At 39.3% G+C, this 12,500-nt stretch overlaps 1 protein-coding gene across 2 annotated transcripts in view; it reads left to right on the top strand.

Annotated features, from left to right (window-relative positions):
* The first annotated feature begins 1,891 nt into the window (after positions 1-1,891).
* LOC138006725 (short/branched chain specific acyl-CoA dehydrogenase, mitochondrial-like) overlaps positions 1,892-12,500 on the top strand; it is a 19,535-nt gene continuing 8,926 nt past the window's right edge. The window contains exons 1-10 of one of the 2 annotated variants that reach the window (XM_068853224.1): positions 1,892-1,948; positions 3,148-3,346; positions 6,396-6,496; positions 7,208-7,414; positions 7,867-8,037; positions 8,624-8,698; positions 8,818-8,868; positions 10,535-10,627; positions 10,852-10,941; positions 11,255-11,392. In XM_068853224.1, coding sequence (XP_068709325.1) covers positions 1,931-1,948; positions 3,148-3,346; positions 6,396-6,496; positions 7,208-7,414; positions 7,867-8,037; positions 8,624-8,698; positions 8,818-8,868; positions 10,535-10,627; positions 10,852-10,941; positions 11,255-11,392 — 1,143 coding nt within the window. In that variant the 5' untranslated portion in view covers positions 1,892-1,930. The remainder of the gene's footprint in view (positions 1,949-3,147; positions 3,347-6,395; positions 6,497-7,207; positions 7,415-7,866; positions 8,038-8,623; positions 8,699-8,817; positions 8,869-10,534; positions 10,628-10,851; positions 10,942-11,254; positions 11,393-12,500) is intronic. The other variant, XM_068853225.1, reaches the window with a different exon arrangement.

A 12,500-nucleotide genomic window follows, 5' to 3' on the forward strand; every position in this document is an offset into this window, starting at 1 on the left:
TTTCTATCTCTTGTAATTCAAGACGCGCATTTTCTCTGGTCCGCTGACAAGACGTCCTGTTCTGTTTAAAATGCTCTCTTCTTGGAAATAAATCCAGTTTCGAAATTTGATGGCTCGGAGCCACTGTGATAGCCCTCTGTGGGAGATATTTTTTCTTTTCATTCACACCTTGGCCGTCGGAGCGAAAACGGTGTAATTCTTGTTTTTTCAGAGCCGCAAATCTTTTTTGCATGGTTTCTCGTTCTCTCTCTTTCCTTGACAACCAAACTCTTCTTTGTTTTTCTATGTCTTGAATTTGCTTGACATAACTCTGTCCCAAATATAAATTCGCCGAATACAAATTCCCAATCGTCCTAGTAGACTGCAAAATAAATGCTTCGTAGTGGGCGTCTATACAAGGAGATCGGAATTTCTGGTAAACACTGAGGGGTTTTGCCTTCTTAGTACCAATGTGTTCATTTTTTCTTGACATATTGGCTGTCTTAAACGCTTTCTTGTACTTTCAGTTGGTCAATGTTCTTCTCGAGACCTGTAATTCCTCGTCCACAAAGGATGGAATCAACTCAGGAAAACACGTTGCAAAGTTCTGAAGTTCATAAAAGCACTAACCTGAATATATTAGAGAGATTAGGAAATTTAGCATCGTATAGGGCTTGCGTTTTCCAAACTCGCGAAAAGGCGAAGTAACCGTACTTGCTTTTAGCTAATTTTGTGACTGTAATCAGCAGATATAGTCGAGCAACTTCTAAAAAGCGAGACAAGTTATGGTGAGAGAAAAATCTTTTCTCTCTTATTTTAAGACAAGCAATAAATAGTCTCACGCAAACACAATGTTAATTTTCTCTAAGGACAGCCGAAACATGCGCTCATACTTTTCCCAAACGTACAGTGGTCTTACCTTTCAATGAGGGCTGACCAGGATATAAGAGGACTGATAGATACGCAAAACATTCTCTCGTGTGTTCTCTTGACATCGTCTAATGCTAGGAAAACCAGAATTTGATAAAGCATAAAGGAACAATCTTCCTTGCAACGGAATCAAATCATCCTCATCATTTTCCTATCGTATGTATCCCTAACACAACCCACAAAATTATATACAGCTAGCAAAGTTTTTCCTTTTTTTTCCGGCGGATGTAAGCTCTGTTTGCATTTAAATCCAAATAATATTCTGTTGGTAAATTGACTTTTAAAGAGACCATATACCGGTGATATTAATAAGCCGAGAATCTATTTACGTTTGGCGTCTGATTGGTTTTAAGTCAATGGAGTCTACTCTCGTGACAATAAATGGACAATTACCCCGGAAAGGGCGCGCTATTTGCCACAATATTCCCAGTGTGTATTCATTGTCGTAAATTAAAAACTCGCGGCAAAGCTTTTATTTAAGTGCTTCCGCGCAATTTTAATTTTGTCTAACACATCAAAAGGTTACTAACAGTTGCTTTGATACTTTAATCAAATGTTCAATTTCTAATGGGGTGAGTTTACACAAACTATGATGCTCGCCGTGCTTCGTTCGTGAGAGAATGAAAAACCTGGATCTCACACAGTTGTAACGCTTGATACGTCACAAGACCACATCTCGTTCATTTAAAAACAAAATTATTTCCGTTAAATACTTCGAATCTTAGCGCTTTACTTTCTACTCAAAGTGATAGTCTCTTGCAGATATGAAAACAAAAGGAAAAAAAACAGCTATATCAAATCGCGGTGAGATTAAAAGCCATTCTCCATGCTTTTGCCAAGCTTGCTCAATCTCGTTCCCAGAGCCCACGTGTCTTTTGGTTGACCAAAAGACACGTGGACTCTGGGAACGAGATTGAAGCTTGCTCTGTTGCGTAACTTGCACCGAAGCACTGGGTCTCGTTGCCCCACAATGCAATGCTCATCTCCCGGTTCAACATCAGTCATCAAGACGTCATTTGCAATGGCTACGTTCTGTAAGGTTCGTTTTTTTTTCTTTTTCTCTCCTTGGTTTGACTTAGATATTCGGAAAAGGGAGATGGTTTTGAATTCGATCATGCTAAAGGAAGAAGTGTTTCGTTGTTGTGAGAGTTTCTTAAATTTTGATGACAAATTAGTGGTCTCACGATCCATGGTCTCACCGATTATTGTGATAATTTAAGCTTAGTTTTATTCTCACAAAAAATGACTGCGACTATTAAATTTGAAATTAATAGCGGTACTCACCATTTATTTTAGAAACAATACATGTGATGTTCAAATTTGCCAATCACTGGCACAGAAGAACCTTCGTTTCGACAGTGAATGAACTTAACCTTCGGTTGTGAAACATACGAACGTCATTGCCTGATTGTTTCCAAATGATTATTACTTTACTTTATTTCTTAATTATATCCATAGCAGCAAGTTCACCATAACAAAAACTTTTATCCGTAATTGATTGGCAACTCTATCTATCAAGTGATTTGTCTTTTCTCCTGTCAGTCACATTCACATCAAGCTCAATTTCTGGAAAATTAAAACCTGACATCAACAAAGAGTTTCAGTTGTGGTGTTCCATTGTACTGTTTGGCAACATATGAAAAACAAATAATTATTCATTGAAATTTAATTTGAATGTCAGGCCTTGCAGGGTTTGCATTAAGAATAATTAAACAAAAATGTTATTCCGGAGTGCGCATTGGATATGAGATGGTAAATAGCCAATGAGGCGTGAAGTGCTGAGTTGGCTATAACCAGTCTCATATCTAACCAGAGCAAATGGAATAATTATTGTTTTATTAAATTTTCATTTAGTTCTGAACTGTTTTAGTTAAAGAATGACAGGATCATGGATGTTGTCTCAGCTTCTACGAAATGACCAATGCAATCAGTTTCTCTGTAAGGTCATTATGGTATATTAGTTTACAACTGAGATTGAGTGAGCCAGTCAGAATGCCAGATACGCAATATCTGAGATTGAAAAATTAATACGATAATGTAACTGGAGAAGTGTCTGAAAGGACAAAGCTCTATTGGCTCTCCTAAGAAAGAAAATGAGTTGGAGATTTTCTGGTAGTAGCCAGGAAATTCTCCATTATCCCAATGTGTAATGAACACCCTGTCTTGTGCGTTTAGAGATTTATTAAGCATATATTTTAAGTCATTGATTTTCATTTGCTGTTTTTATTTTTTGCACAGATATTATCATCAGTGACAAGACCAGCCAGGTCATTGTCAGGTATTATCACTCAAGGTAAAAGAAGTCACCTTGTGCCCACTTGGTGTGGCCGTCGTTTAAGCCAAAAAGTGGCTGAAGACTTAAAGAGTTTTGAAAAATGTTATATACCTGGGCCATTAACAGTGCTCTCAGAAGAGGAAGAAATGATGAGAGATGCAGGTACTTTGTCAAGCAATTTAAGAATACCGATCACAATTTAGTGTTTGTTCATCATGATCATTTTTTTTAACCCATTCACAGAATGCCCCCAGTTGACAAGTAAAATCGTCTGGCGTTAGACAGTAAAATCTTTAAAGTCTCACTCCCTGGAGTCAATGGGTTAATTAATGGAGGGGACATACAACAATACACCATATTCATATACAAATATGAGGCTGGGTTCTTATCTCGATTCTTATCATTTTATTAAATTGCAAGGTTAGAGTGAGTTTTAATCGAGTGTGGTAAAACCAAAACCAAAGTAATTACTTTGGCCAATCGAAAGGGCGCAGACAATCCAGCAGACCAATCAAAACTCTAAGTAATTGCACGTAGCCGACACAAAGCGCGGGAAAATGTGCATGAGCGAGCTATGATTGGTTTTGGTTTCACATCTGATTGGTTGAAAAAGGGGTGCGACAACTTTGAACTAATCACTGAGTGAAGTACACTGTAATGCAAAACCAATGCAATGCACTAAGTACTTGCGACACTCAATTGAAAATCGCTCTAATATCAATATGAATTACATATTTTCCTTTGGTTCTTGACAGGTTTCCTAATATTCACTACTTGCGCAATCCCATAATACACCTCTATTACCCCCCAAGACTTTTGCATAACCATCGTTTTCAATTTCTCCTGGGACATGAAAATGTCCCAAGAGAAGTCGAAAACAATGCCTAGATGCAGAATTTTGGGGAGTAAAAGAGGTGTATTATGGGATTTGTGCAAGAAGTGAATGGTACTATTTTAGATTTTTTAAAAGTAGAAGAGTCTAAATTAGCATTTCATTTTATGGTCTACCTATGGTAGCCATTTTCATGGCTTGTATGTTTTGATAAAGCATGGTTAAATTCAATTTTTAGCCTATTTAACCCATTCACCCCTCATCAGGCGTCCCAGGGCACCCCCAACTGACGAGTAAAATTGTCTGGCGTTAGGGAGAGTAAAATCTGTTAAGTATCACTCCCAGGAGTCAATGGGTGAAAGTCTTCAAGAGTGAGGAAGATTTGTATAATGGATGACAAAAGCAGGGATGTGTGCTTCACTGAAAAAAAGTTATCCTTTTTAGAAAAATAATGTTCAGAGAAGAACTGTTTGTCTGACATGATGTGAGGTTGTTTGCCAAGGTAGACACTCATCACAGCAAAGAGAGGTTGTATGAGGCAGTGTCCAAAATAGATTAATTTTTTCATTAGTGATATGGGGAAACCCGGAAAAAACCCAAGGGCTCCTTTGCAGTCCTAAGCTGAACCTACATTTATGATGTTTTGATTACTTAGACAGTTTGGATCTTCTATGACTGAGCTATATTTAAGCAATAGACCACAAGTTTCTATGGTATATAGGCTGATAAACCGCGTGCGATGTTGGTAGAACACGAGAAAAATTCGAAAATCACAAGCCGCAGGCGAGTGATTTAGTAATAAATTCTTTGAGTGTTCTTCCAACATCCCAAGTGGTTTATCATGCCTATAAACCATAGAAACTTGTGGTCTATTGCTTTTATATAATAATTCAGAAGACGCGCGATTTTTCCTTGAGTTTACTGGCACAATAAAACATAGCTGATTGACCAATCAGAGCCCGTGCTCTGATTGGTCAATTATTATACAAAAGCAATAGACCACAAGTTTCTATGGTTTATAGGCATGATAAACCACTTGGGATGTTGGAAGAACACTCGAAGAATTCTTAAAAATCGCTCGCCTGCGGCTCGTGATTTACGAATTCTTCTCATGTTCTACCAACATCGCGCATTAGTTTGTCAGCCTATAAACCATAGAAACTTGTGGTCTACTGCTTAAATAAACCATGGAAACTTGTGTTCCATTGCTTAAATAGGAGACTCGTTTGAACTAGGCCATAATTTTAAACTAGGTTCAGGTGATCCTGGTTCACAAGTACTGTATTCCTGCGTCTCCATTGGAAAAATAATACATCTGTTCATTTCATTCAGTAGGGATAACATCTGACATCTTGTTCATTACAATCTGAGGAAAACTTGTATCTAATGAAAGAAATGTGTATTTGAAATGCGGGTTCTGAAAAGCTAAGTGTGAGGATCACCTCAATCTTTCGTCGTTAACCCGCACTTCAAACATGCACATTTCTTTCATGCTTTAGTCCTTTAATGGGAACACATGAAGCCCAGTAAATTGACCTGCTCCCAACTGTGTGACTTCACAGCTCAGTTTGGAGAGCAATGCACCAGCATGGCAGAGGTCATGGGTTCAAATCCCATTGGTTTCAGCTGTATTTTTCATGCAGTTAAATGCAATTTAACGGAGTTAACAACTAGGAGCACAAGTTTTACCTTCACGGTCTGTGGTTTGTTAGATATTCGCATGTGCCAGGATTCTTCATGTTCTTGGTCCATAGGGCGTTGTAGCAGTTTTGTTGGCGTTTTAGTCAGCGTTTTCTGAGCGTTAGCGTTTTCCTGAGCGTGGGGACTCCTTGGAGGCTGTCTCCCCTCCCCTGTCCTTCCCTTTCTTTCCACTGTTTTATCAGTGTGACGGGTGCCTGCTTTCTCCCTCCGCATGGGGGCTCATGGCTGGGTTGCCTGGATTTGCCAGCCATGAGAGCGGTCTCCATCTGGGAGCTGGCTGCCAGTACTGGAAGCTCCTGGATGTCTCAGGCACCCAACCTCCACTTTGCGAGGCAGTTGTTAAAGGTGTCTATAATCAGAAACAATAATTGTTTCTGATTATAGACACCTGAAAAATAAATTTAAAAAATAGATAAATTGTCCAGTTAAGTGCAAGGATCACTTCAATCTTTTGCAAAGTATCTAGTTTGTCAAATTAATGCAATGGTAGAGTCAGGCCTCAAAACCACCATTGCTGGCCTGAGATGGAGGACTTCCCTTACTAATACCTTGTCACTGCAGCATCACTACTTTTTGACGAAGGATTTTGGTTTACTACCTCTCATTGTCCCACTCAAACTTTGTTAGTGATCATACTTAGAAAAATTTAAGAATTGACGCAGCCTCCTCATTCTTCAGTTGCTAGGTTCGCTACTGAAAAAATAGAGCCGTTGGTGTCAGAAATGGACCATAAATCTCAAATGGATGAGTCCATCGTCAGAGGAATGTTTGAACAAGGGGTTAGTAATATTCAGTTCCGACCACATGGTCGACATGTTTAAAAATGTTTATGCTTCTACATGTATAAAAACACGAGGCTACTTGCAGCCTATTGTCTCCTGCGGCCTGGGACCAGAAAGTTCGGAAACTTTATGAGCCTTTTTTGGGTTTCAAGAGCAAAGAGACTTTGAGTCGTCAAACTTCACAGTCAGTTTCCTTTTTGTTACCTTAAAATCATGTTAAAAGGTCGACTTTCCTGTCTGAATAAGTGGTTGGCAGCATCACAAATGTCTTTTCAGGCTCGAAAAGTTTTTGGGACTTTGAGAAATGGGCAGCTGGGCAAGTTTTTTGGATCTGGCGAATTAACAGTTACCTGTTTGAAATAATAACTGATGACATTTCCGAATCAGAAAAAACTACAGGATATTTTGAAGTAACTTGTGGGCGAAACTGAAGTGGCATTCTCCTCTGAAGTAATAATAGTTTTACATTAACAGTTTGTGACTTCATCAATATTATTTTTGAACAAAAAATTGTATTTCTCTGGATTGAGAGAAGATATTCTAAAGTAGAAAACACCATTCTTCATTATTTTAAAAGGTCTTTAAAGTAAGTAAAAGATATATTTTACTTCATAGGCACTTTAAGCCTGACTGACTTAAAAGGGACTGCTAGCCGCTTTCTCTTATAAAGCCCTTTCTCGTAGATCAGTTGTCTATTCTTCGTTTCAGCTCATGGGAATAGAAATAGAGGCAGATTATGGAGGAACAAACTCTTCATTCTTCGTGTCCTGCCTTGTCGTTGAGGAGCTGGCCAAAATTGATCCAGCAGTCAGTGTGATGTGTGATGTACAGAATACTCTGATTGTCACACTGTTCAGGAAATATGGTACAGCTCAACAAAAAGCAGAGTATTTGCCTCTTTTAGCACAGAATATGGTATGTTTCTTCTCCTCAGAATTATCTTGAAGACTAATCCTGTGTTTGTCGTGAGCAATGTCTTTAAAAAAAATCTTTCTTTCTTGTTTTTGAAGTGTTGAGTCACCCCTGTCACCACAAATTAATAACTTGATTTTTAACCCTTTCACTCCTGTGGGGTTCCCCATTGACAAGTAAAATCGTCTGGTGTTAGACAGAGTAAAATCTACAAGTGTCGCTCTTGGGAGTGAAAGGGTTAATAACTAGTTTATTTGTCTATGAAGTCCTGTGAACCACCACCTTGGATTGTGAGCCATAACATAATAATATTAACCTACTCAACCTACATACGGCATTAATTCTGGGAATTATTGATTCCAGGTTACACGCACCTCTGTGCCAACCCTTAAGACCTCAATTTGGAAAAAAACCCATTAATTTTGAAATTGAATTAATTAACGTTTTTCTTCAAGGTAGGAAGTTTTTGCCTGTCCGAGGTTGGTTCTGGAAGTGATGCCTTTGCAATGGAAACAAAAGCTCAAAAGAATGGAGATTATTATGTGATAAATGGTTCTAAAATGTGGATTACAAATGCTGAAAATGCAGGGGTGTATCTTGTGTTTGCTAATGCTGCGCCCGAAAAGGTAATAAATTGGACTTTTCTGCATGCGTACAACGTCAAGATTCTTTGGAACATTGTATAGACATTACTGTTTCCTCTTTTTTTCCCTTCAGTTTCTTACTAATTATTTTGAGTCTAGTGCAAGAAAGCAACCTTGAGCTGAAAATAGAAGGCCTTTTTTAATCAGTTTGATTTTGAGGCAACATCCATCTTTACAAGTCACTAGAGAGCTTAAGCACAAGATGGTTTTGAGCAATGGATGGAAACCTGAAATGGACATTTTGCATGCCAGGACACTGTTGTCTCTCCCAGATTTTCAAACTAATCGTCTCTTTTGGTGAAAAGATACAATATAAATGTGGTAGTGTGAAGACAACTTAAACAGGAAACAGTCCACTTCCAGTTGCCTTGATCGGCTCAAAATTATTGCCTGCACACCTCAAATTCCCTAGGACGCTTCCTGTTGGCGAGTAAAATCATCTGATGTTAGACAGAGTAAAATCTGCCAAGTCTCACTCCCAGTGTTGAATGGGTTAATTAAGCACCCTACTCCTACTTCTAAAACTGTACAAAACAAACATTTAAGTGTATGATTTGTTGAACCCTAGGGCTATAAAGGAATTACAACATTTATAGTTCCCAGAGAAACAGAAGGGCTGTCACTTGGAAAGAAGGAAGACAAGGTTTGTCACTGGAACCGGTAGTTGCCCTTTTTACCAGCAGATTGTGTTTAAAAGGTATCCATTTCCACTTACTCAACACTGGTTTTTGCTTATCTCGTTTTTCTTTCTTATACTTGCAGCTTGGAATAAGAGCATCTTCAACGTGTCCAGTCCACTTTGATAATGTTAAGGTGAAAAACTCCTCTTGATTGTCTTTGCACAGACACTCTAGTCATATCATTTGAGTACTTCACCAGTTAATGCAGTGATATTAGAGGATATTCTCATATAAACACCAATGAAATACCAAACCCAAGGCTGTTGCTTAACAGGAGCCCGGTAGCCTGGGGCTTCCAAAGAATAGCTCTGGGCACCTTAATTTTTCACAGCAACACCTTTCACTTCATATGTTGGGCTCCTAAGTTCTCAGCGTTTAGTTCTGAGGGCCCCTTTAAAATTTTCTTAGGCAGCAGCCTTGTAAACCATTCAGTTTAATACTTTTTGTAGTGCTACTGTAGAACAATGCAACGATTCATTGTGTAATCATAGCAATGGTGACCTTTTCATGTGTGAAGATAACAAGTTACTTTCATGTGTAAAGATATCATGTTTTGTGTGAAAGCTCACCTGGTTAGCCCTCCTCGCCCACCCACCCACCCACCCCGCGAGAGAGCTTGCTTGCAGGCTATCACCTGGTATGTCATTGGTGTTTATATAATAAAGGCGAAATGTGATGTACCAACAAAGTAGCTTAATCTTTGCTGCTCACAGAAGAAAATGAAGATATAAACTAGCTTTTGCTTCAATTCTTGTTCAAGCAACTTTAGCGTAAGTTTCTACAAACTGACACACATGTTGATCAAGCCATACATTTTCATCATCTCAAGCCAGACTGGATGTTGAAGTGAGCTCTGTATATCCCCTTTAAAAACAATAAGGATTCTTTGATAACAAGAGCTTTTGAATCGTATAATACCAAGAGATGAAATAGAGCGATTTTCAATTGAGTGTCGAAAGTAATTAGCGAATTACTTTGGTTTTGCATTACTACACTCAGTGATTGGTTCAAAGTTCTCGCACCACTTTTTCAACCAATCAGAACTGAAACCATAACCAATCGTGGCTTGCGGGTGCACAATTTCCCGCACTTTGTGTCGGCTACGTGTAATTACTTTAAGTTTTGATTGGTTTACTGGATTGTCTCCGTCCTTTTTGATTGGCCAAAGTAATTACTTTGGTTTTGGTTCTAGAAACTTTCGCTTAATATTCCATCTTCCTGTAGAGGGTTTACATGTTGATGTCATGGAGCTTGTATCATTATTTTACTGAATTTTTGCCAACAGCAGTGTTGGTACCTTAATAGGCTAATTTAGCAACAGAACGGAAACACCAGTTGACGACCAGGTGATCTGGTGATGTAATTCGGAGGACTGGGGAGAAAAATTTTAACGTCGTATCCCACAATCGCACGCGGCCTTATTTTCGAACTCAGCATGGCAGAGGCGAGGTTAGATTTTGTCGGGTCTACTTGAATGTTCATTCAGTAACAGGAAATGTGGTAGACACGTAATGATCTGTTGAGTTTTGGCGATGGCAATACCGCAGGGAGTTTGGAAACAACACCTAAGGCCGTGCGTGGTTGTGGGATACGGCGTTAAAATTTTTCTTCCCGGGACGGCACGGGCAAACAAGATGTCCGTAATTATTAGGCCGGATTAAAGTAGAATCCAGGCTATGCCGCGCGCTCTCCCGTTGTCGACTGAGGTTGCCGTTCTATTGCTAAATCAGCCTAATGTTCACTCACCAAGCTGCACATTCAAAAAGTTTTCGTTATCTTCATGCTGTTCAATCTGGCAGGTGCACGAAAGTCATGTCCTTGGACAGGTCGGGCATGGTTACAAGTACGCTATTGAGTGCCTGAATGAAGGACGCATTGGGATTGGAGCGCAGGTGTGTAATTGACAGATGCCATATATTTAAGCAAATGAGCTAACTGGCTTAGCTAATCACCACTCTTGCAATCTGGAGGTTCTGACTTGCAAAGGACGCTGCTCAACAAGAATGGGCTAAAAACATTGCCCAACTTTCGATTTAATTTTAGTTCATTGATTTCATATAATCTCTAGTCATCTCGATTATCGTTGTTGTGATGATCATTATCGTTATGTTATTAGATGCTTGGGCTTGCTCAGGGCTGCTTCAATTGCACGGTCCCTTACACTCATGAACGAAAACAGTTTGGACAGAAGATCTGGGACTTTCAGGTAAACACGCTGCGATCATCGTTATCCGGCTTAGTCAATAGGCCATTTTCGAAATATCAAATCAACTGTCAAATATTCAGCTTTAATATATCGAAAAAGGTCTATTAAACGTTCGCTAATCGAACTCGATCGAATTCCAATCGTTCCATTGACTTCGGTTAAGTTGACCTCGTTCCCAGGGTCTCCATTGTCGTTGAGAACCATCAACCATCAACCATCGTCCACATCAGCTGAATAGCTGTCAAAACTTCAACCTGCTCAAACAAATAAATGACTAACAAACAATTAACTCTTCCTTCTTGTATCTCTCCAGGCTGTGAATCATCAGCTTGCTCACGTGTTCACGCAGATCGAAGCTACTAGACTGTTGGTGTACAATGCAGCTCGGAGAAAAGAGGCTGGGCTCTCATTCGTGCGGGAGGCCGCCATGGCCAAATACTTTGCAGGAGAGGTATGGTTTGAACGAAAATGTTGGTTATTTCGGAGCCTGGGATAAAGGCTCATGTTTGTTTACCCAAAAGACATTGCTTCGCACAGACCCAATTAAAACGATGATGGAACTATTTCAAAACAACAACACAAGTGCGCAATGTCTTTAAGGCGAACATGGACCTTTAAGTCTCATTTGAAAAATGTTTGGGAAAGGAATGGTTTGTTTAAGGACGGTGCCTACTAATTTTAAAGGTATTTTTACGCAGCTTTATGAATATGCAGAAAAAGCAGATCTCAACAAGTGTTATTAACATCCAAAAAGAAAATTTGGGTTGACCACGCAATTTTCAAAGATAATTAATCAACAATATTAGCAAAAAGCTTTAAAATACAACGCAATGTATGGCGTTCCTTTCCAAAATAAATCTTAATTATCTCTGAAAAATGCATGGTCACCCCCAATTTTCTTTTTGGATACCAAGAGCATTTGCTAAGTTCTGCTTTCTCCGCATAAATTTAAACCGCGCAAAAATATTCCTGCATTAGTAAGCATTGTTGTTCACAGGCGATGCGTTTGTGCGAACAATGGCGACTGGTCAAGCGCTGTGGCCCTGCAGAAGTTTTGGTTTTTTATGGCTCTCCTGCGTTCTTACTCTCTTGGAATTTCATTGTCAAGGTGACTTTTGTGAGTTTAGCGATGGGTCAACCTTTCCTGGTCATATTTTGGATTGTTCTTGTCATCAATTCGCACCACGTTGCGAATCATCGCTACGATGCCTTCATCTCACAAAATGGCAAACACGACTACACTCTACAATGAGAGTCAAAAGATCTACCTTTGCTACAACCCTTTATAGCTATTCTACTCTGACTTTTAGACCTGTGATTCAGCTCATTCACGACATAGAGACCAACCCTGGACCTGATGGCTACCGGACCAGTGGTGTAAAGAAGAAGTCAAATAAATATTGGACCCACATTTATCGTACAACAATCACATTATTAAGACCGTTTCGTCGTGCATGTCTTCTCTCGGGCAGATTAACCGCGTCAAACATGCATTCGGCAGAAAGACCCTTTTGATAGTTATTAATGCCTTAGTTTTTAGCAAATTGTTTTATTGTTCG

Source organism: Montipora foliosa, chromosome 6 (genome assembly GCF_036669935.1).
Source record: "Montipora foliosa isolate CH-2021 chromosome 6, ASM3666993v2, whole genome shotgun sequence".
In the NCBI taxonomy this organism is placed as follows: domain Eukaryota; kingdom Metazoa; phylum Cnidaria; class Anthozoa; order Scleractinia; family Acroporidae; genus Montipora; species Montipora foliosa.